The sequence below is a fragment of the Prinia subflava genome, chromosome 5, assembly GCF_021018805.1.
Source record: "Prinia subflava isolate CZ2003 ecotype Zambia chromosome 5, Cam_Psub_1.2, whole genome shotgun sequence".
In the NCBI taxonomy this organism is placed as follows: Eukaryota; Metazoa; Chordata; class Aves; order Passeriformes; family Cisticolidae; genus Prinia; species Prinia subflava.
This window is the reverse complement of record NC_086251.1, coordinates 52,671,344-52,685,560: the sequence shown is the minus strand read 5'-3', so window position 1 is coordinate 52,685,560 and position 14,217 is coordinate 52,671,344. Positions and strand designations below refer to the sequence as shown.

At 36.1% G+C, this 14,217-nt stretch overlaps 1 protein-coding gene across 2 annotated transcripts in view; it reads right to left on the bottom strand.

Moving 5' to 3' along the window:
* Positions 1–14,217, bottom strand: part of PPP2R5C (protein phosphatase 2 regulatory subunit B'gamma) — a 75,170-nt gene that overhangs the window by 47,885 nt on the left and 13,068 nt on the right. Inside the window, exon 3 of one of the 2 annotated variants that reach the window (XM_063399379.1) lies at positions 10,390–10,549. The exons of the other annotated variant lie outside the window; for it this stretch is intronic. Coding sequence (XP_063255449.1) covers positions 10,390–10,549 — 160 coding nt within the window. The remainder of the gene's footprint in view (positions 1–10,389; positions 10,550–14,217) is intronic. 2 annotated transcript variants of the gene reach the window in all.

Genomic DNA, 14,217 nt, shown 5'->3' with positions numbered 1-14,217 from the left:
TTTGTTTGTTTGTTGGTTGGTTTGTTTGTTTTCAAATAGAAGGGACTTGACTGAGAATATCCAAGTACTTAAAAGAATAATTATGGAGGTGGAAGGAATTAATTTTTCTACATTCACTACAAACTGTAAATGCATCTTATGTCAAAGAAGATTAGGTTAGAAATTAAGTGAAATCCCTTCACAATAAGCATACTTAAAAAAATTAAAAGACTGCAAAGTTTCTAATTTAAAAAGTGACCAGGCATAATGTGTGACATAAATGTAGTTGGTCCTGCTTTTAAAAACATCAAAACGAACCACGTGAGCTTTTTAGACCTTTTCTCTAAGATTACAGAGATTCAAATCCTTTGTCCTTACAATGTAGGCAAAACCAGAGAAGATGCATCCTCAAAAACTTCATGTTTTTTATCTATAAATATATCCCTTGAGTGTACCTTAGAATCACAGAATCATCAGGGTTGGAACAGACCTTTAAAATCACCAAGTTCAATGTGAGTTTTATCCTTGTAAAACAAAAAGCTACCATAGAGATATGCCTTTAAAAAAACTAGATTGAAAAATAAAGTCAAGACTGACTTCTAACAAGGTTTTCTACAAGATTTTGATGGATGAAGGAAAAAACTAAGTGACTTGGGTCATTTTTTGAAGTATTTTCACATGAAGGATCTTATAGCAAATTCTGTTTCTTTTCCCGATCTCAAAGCAGAATTAGTTTATTTTATAGTTATAAACCACAGTATGAAGCGGCAAAAATTAGGTTTAAAATTCCAGTTTATCTGGTAACCATATATTTAAGATCAGCTGCTCTATCATTCCTCTCGAATCATGTCTTTGCTTTAATGGCCAGCTGCTGCTTCTATCTCTCTGAAACTCTTTACAAAGGTTAAATGGCCTGGAAGCCATTTAACTCTGCCCCTGTGGCCACAGACACAATTTAACAACAGAGCAAAAAAGGAACATTAGTTACAGTGCCATTTCATAGTTGGGGGTTCATTAGCAAATTTTAGGTAATGGTTTAAGACTCAAGCCCCCTAGAAAATTCTTCATTAGAGAGAGTAAATGTGATATTCACAGAGGTAGCAATCCTATTGGAGAACACTCAGTCACATTCATTGAATTTTCTCTTGCAGAAATGTTCTCATTTCTTTTTTGCTGGACTCTGTTAGGTCTGAGTCCAGTAGTTTACAAACCACTGAGAAACTGGTTAAAACACTCATAAATCAGTGTATTTCTGGTGTATTTCTGACAGGGCACTAGTGGAGATGAATACTTTGGTCTTCATAAGACCTTTTTGTGGTTAATAACATCTGCAGTCTTCTCACCATTGTAAAGACTGAGAGTACATTCTGCTCAGGAGGTTTCTATACCTTCCCTTTGTTTCAATCTTAAAATATTTGATTTGCCACCAAAGGAAAATATTTACTTAAGTTGAATTATTTTGAGCAACTTCATTTGAGAAAAAAATTGCAAAGAAAATTGAGTTAGGAATTGACTTCCTAATGGAAGGGAAAGAATATTAGTGCTAGTGGAGCAAAGCTAATGAACATCAATGGGAGGAAGAAAAGCTTACTTTAACAAATTTATGAAGACATTTCTGTTGAAAGAAAATGAAAAACAGTATCAACTTCAGCTATCCATTTTGAGAATGAAATTAACAAAAAACCTATATTGACAACATAGTGAAACTGTAGCTATGGTTTCCTCTGAACCCTGCTCATCACTTCTGACTTTCCAATGGTGGCAATGAAGGAAAAATCCTATAAAGTTCTCAGGATATAACTGTAACTTTTTAGAATAATAGAATGGTTTTGGTTGGAAGAGACCTTAAAGATCATTTAGCTAGGATCCAGCATTATAGTTGATGAATACTCTTTACACTTGGAGGATATGAACCACTTTTTCAAAAACAAACACTCCATTTGGGTTATTGATTTTAAATACAACCACTCACCCTGCTTCTCATCCCCCACAACACACACAGCAAATTCACCTGCCCAAAGGTTGCCTTTATTTCCATTTTACACCACCTGCTAGTCTAACTGATAGTGGCAGAACCAACAACCTAAGATAATTAATATTGCCGACCTTCTATTTACATGAAGACACTTGGGTTGGTTACCTCTCAGACTATATGAGTTTTCATTTTTTGATTGAGAGGGGAAGGGAGTATATTAAGTCTGAGCTCTAAGGTTCCTAAAGGCATAATTCCACAATTGCTGAAATTGCTATTCCTCATCAGCCTAAGCCAGCCTTGTTGCAGGCTGCTTCAGGCCCCTTCCTGCACTCCTCTCTGCTTTACACTTGAAAATATTTTGTTCTCATCTGCTTCAGTGGTCATCAGACCCATAGCTGAGTTGGTGCAGTCCCTTAAGTCAACAGAAAGCCACTTTAATTGTCAGGTTAGTTTTCTGCTAACTTAGACTGTGTTCCCTGGCAGTCTAAGCTGAGCTAAGCCTACAGGAGCTACTGCTGCAATACCCTCTCTTCTGAGGCACGGGTGCCCATCTGTCTGAAATTGCTGTACAAGGGCTTGTGCAGCTGCATGGCTGAACCAGATTAGGAAACTGAGCACAGTTAAATGAGAAAAGGGCCAGTTTGAGCCATGCTGATTCCATTATCTGTCTCACCACACAGACACCCCAAAAAAGGACAGGAATAAACATGGCTTACTTTTTCTGGTAGGAGGAATGTAGTTTACTTTTCCCTTCCAACAATTATAGCCTACACAAAACTTACTGTTCTCATTAATTATGTCAGGCTATAAGAAAACATGAGTCTCATCATAATCCTGAACAGTGATATACTCAAAGACAGCTTTGTTTTAGAGAAGGAAAGGTATTGGATAGTACACATTCTGGAGGAGAACCTCTAGCAATAGGAAGGAAAATGGGCTTCTCCTACTAGGTTCTGACTCAATTCCAGAGGACAGCCAAGAGGAAATTCTTCATGGAAAAAGAGGCTGTAAACACCATGTTGATACCTAGCTATCAAAAGAAATGCAGAGATAAGAAATATATACTTACCTGGATAAATGAAAGGGATATGGAACTATCATGCAGCTTCCTTAAAAAATTCCCAAGACTGAAGCATGGCAAAAGACAATTCTTTATTGAAAAATTTATAATATTCAGTCCTTCTAGTGCAGCAAAATTTGTTTAAAAGAGGAATTGGTAAATATCTGTTTGTGACTGGGTTTCCTGCCTCTATCTCGATTTCCTAATATTTGCATGCTCACTGTAGCACAAAAGTTCAACAGTGCCAAGTTTTCATTTAATCCATCTTGTATACTCAAGAAGTTTTGTGAGTGGGGGTAGGGAGAAAAACAAGTACATCTTGGTTGAGTTCAGAAAACTGTACAACACAAAATAATTACCTTAAAAAAAATCTCTTTCAAAAATAGCATTGGTACAAAACCATAATTCCTAGGGCAGATTGCAGAAGCTCATTTCAAATACTAGCACACTATTTTAATCAAGTCCTGTGCAAAATCCACCAAAATAGCACCAAACTCACTGCTTTGGCCTTATTACATAGGTCACACAACACTTTTAAGAAATAAAGTGTAAAAATTACATTTAAGAGTAAAAATTTGAGACCAGGCTAGTTATCCAACAACCACTGATTGATACTTAGGTGTATAAATTCAATGTTTGATCTGGAGAGGTCTTCAGAAGAAAGAAGTTCAGTGCAGCAGCAAAAATGTGTAGGTCTAATTATAATGAGGATCTATGCAATGGAACAAAATGTTCCTTTTGTGAATGAGAGCATAATAAAAGGCATTTTAAGAGAGATCTAAATTGAATTCAGAGACAGGTTAGAATCTAGAAAATAAGACAATACCACGTTTTAAATCCTATTTTTATGGATTCTGTCCAAACTTCAGTGGAAACAAGTTTGGTAGGAAATGCTGCCAGTGACAGATGTAGTGCATTCTTCTAACACTTTCAGCTGCTGACTAATGAGTAGGTGTTTGATAGGGCAGTTGAAATGAAAAATGGCTCATTAATCCAAGCCTATGATTTCATGTAAAACTAGCTGAAGGAGAAGAATTCACACACTCAAGCAAAGTATTTTTCTTCTACAGCTTTTTTTTTGGTAGTTCTTCATTCACTAGCTATGAAGTTTCTTAATCTTTAAAATGCTACGTAGCAATTCAGACCGGATAATTTCTAAATATTTTAGTATTAATTATGTTATAACCACTGATAGATTGTATATTCCTGTATGAACACCAAACAATTGTCACCTTTTGGTTTAAGAAATGCATATGCTTAGCACACGTATTTTAATAATTATTTTAAACATTTAAAAGAAAAGTCAGTACAGGAAAGTCTGTTTACGCAATACTGGTAATGCTTTTAAGATCCAAGTTCAAGGACTAAGTTGCTAAAGTGACAGGACAAAGAGCCTCCACAATTCCTTCACATGATACAATACATACATTCACTGACACAACCATACCAATATAGCAAAGAACAAGCTTCTGCAGTATTTTCCTTTATGGACTTTTTGTTTCAATAAATTAAATACAACATTGGACTGGCAAAAAACCCTATAAAAGCATGAACACAGTCAGGACCCAAAGGACAGCATTCAGCATACTGAGTTACTCCACTATGGGTCACACACAAGGGAGAGGAGAATGATCTGTTTCACAAAACTGCGTTCATTGATATTTTACACGAGAATTAATTTGTTTTGCCTCAGTGTCTTGCCTTTTAAATGAATCATGTATTAAAGCAAATTATTTTTACAGCAGCATTATCTTGTTTCATCTACCATCTTACTTTGCATAAAATACTTTTAGCTAAACAGGAATGCTACCACCTTGCAGCCGGACACAATTCCTTAATTGCCATGCACGCACATAAGAAGTACAATTAAACTGGAAAGGCCAAAGCACAGCATATTTGTTCTCTGCATAAATTACAAGTGGCAGGAGTAGATTTCTGAAATGAAAGTGATCCTAAACATTGAGATCTCCAATTTCAGCAGTTTATATGAAAAATGCTCCTCAAAATCCCAAAGTAGTCCATTAGCACCATGATTCTCATAAATTCAATTATATTGCACACATTCAGTCAGTCTCTTTTGTATCATGAAAACAGATGCTCGTTTTAAATAAGCAGGTAACACACTCTGCTTAAATTTAAACGTATTCCAATATGAGTTTGCAGAAATTACCAACATACATGGTTGAAATTCTCTATAGTACCGAGAACAAAACTTGACTTGCTTTCTCATTTACTTGATATCAGTTTTGCTTATTTATCCATACACTGCAGTTGAGAAAAATACACAATAATTTTACATTTCTGACTTCTGGAGCAATTCTCATTTTTTCCTTCTTTCTCATGGTTGTAACAGTTCTATCAATCAAAATTTGATACAATTGATTTTTTAGGTATCAGATACAAACTAGAATAACCTCTCCTGCAATTTTGATTCATCAGACTTTAATATTTTACAGATGACGAAAACAGAGCTATCTCCTAGACAGCCATTTACAACTTAAAAACATTAGGAAAGCTTTAATAATGCTTGCCTCCTTATCAGAGTCCTGTATCAAAGGCAGACAAGTTGAGACACCACCCTGATGTTCTTTTACACAGAACAGAGTCAGAATTTGGCAGAGCTCTGAAGTCTCTGCTTGAAAAAAAACAAGAACCATGCTCTCTGCAAGACATGTGCTCAGAAAAATGACCTGTCATGTTCATTTCTTTTCCACCCCCTCATTTTTATTGGGTAGGTTTTTTTGGTTGTTTTTGGGTTTTTCAAATTGATATGAGTAATAGTACTTCTAATGTTGAAACCATGCTAAAGCAGAAACTGACATCACCAGAAGATCAAAACCAGTACTGATCAAAATGTGTGGCAAGATCTTCAACAACAAAATACCAGAATCTGTTTAATCCTATCACATGCAGATATTCTACATTAAAAAATGAAATCTATACTTCTCAGCACTAGAAGTCAGTACATATGTCCTCAGCTGTCAGTGTAGCTCATTTCTTCCTACCTTCATAAAAACCTTTACAAGAATATTGTATCCCCATCTTTGAGATCAAAAGTCCAATGCCAAGAGGTAAATAGTAACTTCTAAAAGAAATTCAGAACTGTATTTGAAAATAAAAGCTGATGTCCAGTCTCTATCGTATCTAAAAATGTTCACTTTTATATGGAAGAAATCCCCAAACCTCAAATCAAACCAATGAAAGAACCCAATCCCAAATGCACAAACTGAATCACAACCCTGCATTCCAAGAGGCCTTTATATGGCTGCAAAAGGATTTTACCCAGCTTTAAAAAAAGTATATACAGAAATGCTACAAAAAAAAAAGCGTATTTTTGAATCGTGACCAAATTTACATATGCATGACTAACATATGTTCATTGGGAAAATTTCAGAATATTAAGTAGTACTGACTTATTTTTTCAAATTTGTTATTCTAGAACTGACAGAGAACGTTCTTTTTAATGAGTATTACTTGAAGGTTAAAGTTAGATTTGTGACACAACTGTGTTTGACAGTGCATAAAACATTTTATCCTAGTTAGGGTGCTTTAATATTATACTTAAAACTTCTCATTGAGACATTTTCTTACATTTTGTAAAGATTCAGACTACATCCTTAAAAATCTCACTACTTCATAGTCATTTCTATTTTACAGTTTACTATATTTACTACAATCAGCACATTCATGTAAAATAATGTACAAATACAAGTACATTCACCTGTTTGCACAGTTAAAAACTCATTTACCATGAAAACATTACCAAAAATGTAACAATGAATTTAAGCTTCTTGCATAAAGCTGAAATGAGCATCTGCAAAGAACACAAACTCCTTCACTGTGTCAGTGCTCAGGTGTGCACAAGCTTGGATATGCTACTTTTTAAATACATTTACATAATAATACTGAACACTTCTGCTGTTTATTTCATAGAGAAGATATTTTTAAAGTTTTAAACAATATTAACAGTTTATGTAATTGTAGCATTTTATATTTAATATACTAATTTTACTGTATCCTAAATCACAAACTGCTTTCTTAGGAAATCAAAAATGAAGAAACTGTTACGTTTCTGAATGCTGAAGCACTCTGCCATTTATATTTGATATTAAAAAAGCACTAATCTGCAAACTTTTAAACCACAATAAAATAAAACAAAACATCTTTAAGTGCAGTAAGTATTTTTTTCCCAATAAAGAATTTAAAGCAAAAATCAATTTTCTGTAACTTAAGTATCTGTACTACCAATGTTAGCTAACAAAGGGAACTGGATAAGAAGAAACCACAAAGTGCAAGTTTGTTGGCACAGAATTTTTCTTTTTTTGGTGAAAATAGGTAAGATCTTTTCAAGATGTTTGACACTGTTCTGAAGGCACTTCTCCAGAGATCCTTCTAGGTTATCTGTGGGCAGACAAACTACCTGCTCTACCCAGCTAAATCAGGTCGTACTGCACTGTGCTGCAGGGAGCTTCATTAGCTTGCAGTTTTGCTAATATATGGATCTTGGTGTTCCACAAACCAATTACATCAGAGACTTCTCTTTTCTACGTTCAGCTCTCTTCTTAGAGCCTCTTAATTCATAATCTATTTCCTTTTCTTCATGCATTATCTGAGCTATTCTGCTCCTCCATTTCCTGGATAATCTGAGGGTGCATAACATTAATCAGAAGTTGCTCCAATGAACATAAATCATGCCACACTAATACCAGCCACCAGGGCAAATATACTGGTATTTCCAGAAGCTTATCATCAGCACTTTTGTGTAACACCCAAGAGAAAGTTTGCAGCATGCTTGAAGATCAAAAAAGTATTTCTTAAATAAGGAATCTTGATGAAAAGCTACCTTGGCAGCTCCTCCTTTCCCTCCCACTATTTCAAGTGATCAGTTGACCTCATCTCCAGACCCGTGGCACAGAAGAAAGGTGTTTATCTCACCAATACCACAGCTCATTCAGATCTTACCAGTAACAAGCTTTCACATATCTAATAGGGGCCTAAAGTATGCAAAGACAATCCCATTCTATATTTTGTGCTTAAAATACAGTCTCATGTAAAGTACCTCCCACCACACAGTAGTCAATGCAACATTTGTAAGAAAATACACATCTCTTGCTCTACTACAGACAAAAGAAAGGTTCCCCAGGTACTGTAGCCATAGAAATACAGCCACCTGTTCTGAGTAACAGGAGTTTGAAAGCTGGTTAAGCGCAGCTAACCTGAAGGAACACTATGTTCTTCCCAGCACTTCATAGAAGTCAAACCTGTCTTAATCATTTCAGTCCTTTAAATTACAGTCTGCCAGTCCAATTTAACTCGTGTCCAGACACAGACATTAAACAACACACTCAAAGATCTCCAAGGAGAAAGCTTTCCAGATTTGCTTGACCCACTAAATGCACATCAAGTCAAGTATCTCTGTATCTTTCAGAGGAACAGCGTGACTGGCCAGCAGTATTGTCAGCCACCCAAGCAGGCTGGAATTACATCAGGACTGAGCACATGCAGTGAGCACAGCCATTACACAGACATCTGGTATTATCCATTGAGATTGGGTACAGCTTGATAATAAAGCTGTTACTACCTTTACCAGTAAAAGGTGGCAATTACTACCCCTCACTAGACCAACAATTGCACCAGTGCTCAGTAATAAACTTTGGCCCTTGACAGCCTGGGGATGTACATACAGCATCAGGCACCCACCAGGGAGAAGCTCAAGATCTTTTCATTCCTTTCACCTGAGGGTGAGGGGAGTGATTGCAGACTGAAGGCAATTACAATGCACAATAGTCCTACCACTCCTTCACAAATAGGTACACTGTGTCAAAAAGTGCTAGAATGCTCTGAGAAAACACCTGAGATAGTTTTTAAGAGTTTTCTTTATTTTTTTTTACTCCTTCCTCCTCCAACTAAAAGCAAGCAGTCTTCTGCTGAAATGAACTACTGGATTCAACTGCAACACAGCCAAGGTAAAAACAGATCTTAAACTTCCCCTTCACCACTGTAGGATGGATTAATTCTCTCCTGTCCTACCTGCATTCATTTTCCCCATGTCCAGCTCTCTGTCCACACTGCTTGTATTTGCATGTTCAGTTCTGGTATCCCTGAGCTGCAGTCCCAGGCACTACCAGAACCACTGCACTTAAAATAGGACCAAGAAAGAAATTATTTTCTTTGTGGCTGAGTCTTTGAACAAAAGGTTATGCCAGTCAATGTGGCTGTATGCATAACTTCTTATAAAAATCACTACTTCAATTCAGTGTCTTTTGCTTATGTCACTCATACCCTGGTTGTCACAGCTTGTGCATGAACCTTCTATGACAGTTTAAAAGACAGAACATATTATTCATAATCTGTGGTGCTAAATATCCTTATTTAAAATTTAATAAATAGATTGAAATTAACTAACTAAATAGGCAGTACTTTAGTCTTGAAATATATTAAATAGCATCTTGTATATAGGCTGCTACACCAACATGATGGACATTATTTCAGATTTTTTTTGTAAAAAGAGTATCTGCGTGAAGAGAAAAATCTTGCAATCTAATTTAATCTGAATGAAATGCAGCGTAATTCAGATAGGCTGACAAGCACCATTTATTTTCAAGAAACACTAATATATTATATTAAGAAAATGATGAGTGGAGGAAAGAATCCAATAATTTCCCCAATAATTCCACATTGTCTACACCAGTACTGCGCAACATTTCAGCGATCTATTAGGATTTCACTGCCAATCTTGAACACTGTAAAGCAGTACACACTGCATTTCAAAACTGCCTTTTTTTTGTTTCCTCTAAATAAGCCTTCAGAGCAAATAAAGATGGTAAAAGCTGGGTTAGTAAGAGAAAATGCATCAGTTATCATCATCTTCTTGTCACAGATGTAAGTAAATATAAATCTAAGAGATAATAAAGCCTTAAAATCAACAAAGGAAAAGTTCATGTGCACTAAAAAGGCATCACTCTGCCTGACCCATGCTCAGGAAAAACAGACCCACACATAGTGATAGACCAGGTCTTCTAACAATGTCAAGGGAGACTTTAGCACAAATGAAGCAAGGTTTGAGCACACTGCACTGAGGACAGCTGCCTAATATTTTGCAAAGAGAGCCCAAATATTCTGCTTTTGTGTGAGATGATGAATATACTGTCACACAGACATGGCCTATGCTGATTGCCAAGAAGGCAACATACTGGAAGTCCTCAAATGCAGATAAAATTAAAAATCACCCATGGCAAGTATGTGCAGTTTGCACATGTGCATACTTGATGTATTATGTATGCTGTGCACATATTAGAAGTATGATAGCTCAGATGCTTCTCAGTCTCATGCCCAAATTTCCCCACAAGAGTAATTCTACTTTGGAAAGACATACCTTTTAAAGCTGGCAGTTTCTGAAGCTCCCTGTTATTGCTAACATTAAACCTTGAAGAACTCTGACGCTTTTCCTTCTTCACTACAATCTGTGGTGCTGGTACTTTGATTTTAGATAGCTGTGCTGGGGGAGGAGTGCTATTTGATTTTTTGTTTGACACCTGTTTAAAAAGAAATTAAAGCAGTTAATTACAGATGAACCTAAGAAATAAAAATCTTCTATAAAGCCATTTTAGTCACAGAAATAACTGATAATGAGTATGCTTTTAATTCAACTATTGTATCCATTATCCTCTGAATGTATTGCCACCTTTAGTTCTGCTCATCTTTTCAGGATTCATTTCTGTACCATAGCCCTCATACAGATGGGAATAGATCACCTTGGTACATGCAGTAGACCATTTATTTGAAGTTACCAGACAACCAAAAAGAAATTTTCAAATAATGTATTTCCTCAGCTACTTTCACCTCTCCCCACCCCGAGAAGTCCAGGTCTCCTAGGTATTTAAGTTCATCTTCAAAGGGACCAGAGAAAGTGGTCTATTTACAGCAGGTGAACCTTTCACTGCCTATTCATCCTCTGCCTTGCAGCCAGAGTCCTAAGCTTGGCCAGGGCAATCAGGCTTTGATATAAAGTTAAAGGAGTGAGTCTCACTATTGTAGTAGCTTTAACAGCTTCTAAAACATCCATTAAGATTTGTAGTCGTTTACTGCCTACTCAAAGCAAGTTACTTTTACTGTAATAATCCTTATTAGACTGTCACTGTACCTCTGTATGAAGTTTATAACATAAATGCAGAAAAATTAGTTCCCACTACAGGCTTCCAGTTTGCTGTTATTTATTTCCCTGACTACATTTGACAGTGCTCTCTCTTAAGCTGAAAAAAATGCATCATTAACAAAAGCCTGTCAGAACTTGTGGTGCTGCCTCTTTCATTCATTTTTTTTTTCCAAGGAGGAAAAGCAGGTTTAAAGGAGGCAATAATTAACTTTTAAAATATGAATAATTTCATGACATTCATTACAAGAATGATTAAATATCTAGGAGTGATCTACACTAAAAATATAGAAACAGCTGACAAGGACCTCTTGCTGCAACACTGTAATTCATTTTGCAGGCCCTTACTTTGCTGTAGAAGTCTCTCAAATTTGCAAATTAGAAGTACATATATCTTAAAATATACCTTGGCACTTCTGCCTTACAGGAAAGACCTTATTGTTCTCCGAAAGTGCCCACGAGATAAGCAATAGAGAAAAAAATCAGATGGGAACAGCATTCATGATGAAAATCAAGTTGTAACACTGGTACTTTGGCAGTTTGACTTGATTTAATTAGAATTTTGTTAAGTGTTATAGGTATGAAAGCAGCTTAATTCCTGCATGAAATAACATCAATGGCATTTTCATAGAGATATTGCTAAAACAAGATAAACCAATTTTCTTCATGTTCTGAACAGTATTCCCAGAAAAGCTTATTCATCAACAATTTGCATAGTCTTGTAGTGTACATATTCAGCGTGCATGGAAATGTTACCATATATAAATATCTACCTTTTGAGTCTCCAAGACAGTAATTTCATTCAAATTTTGTCCTAGTAGCATGACTGGGAAAGAATATATGCTTCAAGAATAGATTAACAATTGTATTATATTATACAGACAGCACTTAATATATCAAAGATGACTGGAAGCAACATTTAGGTTTTATTAAACACATTTAAGATGACCATGGTGCAAATTTAATATTATAAAAGCAAACCCCCTTATACAGCCCTATAGAACAAATAAGGGGAGACAGTACAGTGAATAAGTCTCAGTTACCAAAACCACTCTAGAACTTGTTCCAGTACAAATGGAATACATCAGCAAATTGAAAGCATTTATGTACAAGCAATACCTGTTACATTGCATTTTTCAGACTATTTCACTTTTTAATCTTGGACACTAAATGTTTAAAAACGTTTATGCTGAAATACAAGTGATCTGCAAGGTAATTTCTATCCATTAACTGAAAATCTAAAAAGTATTACAAACAAAAATATTCATAGACTAAGCTAAAATAAAAACAGTACTAAGAATTAGGAAGCAATGACTTACCAAGTATTAAGCAATAAATGCTAATTAAGATGCATCATAAACATGATTACTGCACAGGATTCTGTACTTTCAATATTGTTATTGAGCCTAATGGTGTTTTTCCGAACTGGCTACTTTCCACTGCCACCTGTATTTTTTCATTACTTGGAACAGGAAAAGCCATTTTCCTGTTTCCTCTATTCCCAAACAAATTCCCCATTTCAAATTAACAGGTGCTCTCATGTGTCTGCACACACTACAGTACCCTAAAGTAGCACACACCTCAGGCAAGCAAGTATTCTAAACTGCAGAAAAATTCTAAAATTAGCCAAAAGTGGTTATTTAAGAGGATGGGTAACATTGTGATTAGAAATGTTGAAAGAAAGCATTTTTTGTTGCTATGGAAACCTCCCATCTAGAAGTGATGACTCCAGAGTAATTCTAGCCCTGAATCACTGGACCATTTATCCAACAGATTTCCTCCTCCTTCCTACCATCAAACATGATCACCCCTGCTTTTCAGCCATGCTCCAGTCAGCCAGCACATACCAGAAAGCTACCAGAATAATTTCTAAACCATTATTTCAGTACCACACAACTGTACCAAATGACCTCTGCAACTGGCATTATGGTGCTACCATGAACGAGCTGGCCTCCAGGGCTTGCAGACAACATTGGATAGAAGGGCACCTGGGAAGTGAGTTAAGGCAACTTAAGCCACAAAGCTCAGCAATTTTAACATCTCTTGAAAAAAGGCAAACAAATTCAGACTAACAATTGTGTATTCATCTGTTGAAGATTTCAAAGTAACATACTTTCTGTGAAATACAGTGCTTTTGAGTTCAGGTTTAAGAGCCAAACTCAGCTTCTCCCTCCCAGTAACAAACCAAACAACCACAGACAGCACAACTCCCAAGAGTAAGTAATGGACGTTCTGCTGCATCAGTGAACAGTTCAATGTATTTGACACCAGAACAGCCAAGCCACAGACACCATTTTATCAACTTCCTTCCTATGACTAGAATAAGCAATACCTATTCTTGCCCTTGTTCTGGCAAACGGCTCCCTCCTACCCAAATGTTTATATAGACAGACACATTTAATTCCAAAAGTGCTGATAAACATCTAAAAATATGCACGAACTGCTCCGAAAAATGTCACACTGAGACTGTTTCTTCAAATCATGATTAAAACACAACCCTCAGGTTTTCTGATCAATTCATTTCTGAAAAGCTAGAATTTTACATACTTCAATGAACATTAAGACAATCAGCTGAAGTGTGATTTCAACTTTCAAATTCAAATTTTAACTATTGAAAGTATAGTTAAAGTATAGTCAGTGCCCATGACTAAGCTTAAAACTAATTCAAGAGAGTGAAAGGTGAAGAGGAGAAAAGGTTTCTTGCCAGTCACAACAGTTCAAGGCAGATAGCCCTTGCATCTCTTCATCCCTTGAATCCTGCATCAAGCAGGATGTGGTACATTCCTTTTCTTAACATCACTCTTTTGAGCAAAGTTGCTTCTTTCACCTTTCTGACATTATACAGGCAGGTAAAGATAAGAACACAATGGTGAGTTTGCAACCAGGGAAAGAAAGATATGAGCAAGCACATCTACACTTACAGCCAATTCTTCTTTTTAAATTAAACTGATCATCATCAAGCATCCCAAAATGCAACTTTTACTTTTGGACAACTAAGACACAAGAGTGAGTACGGTGGGACCTGGAAGGAGGATCCACCCTGCATGCCAT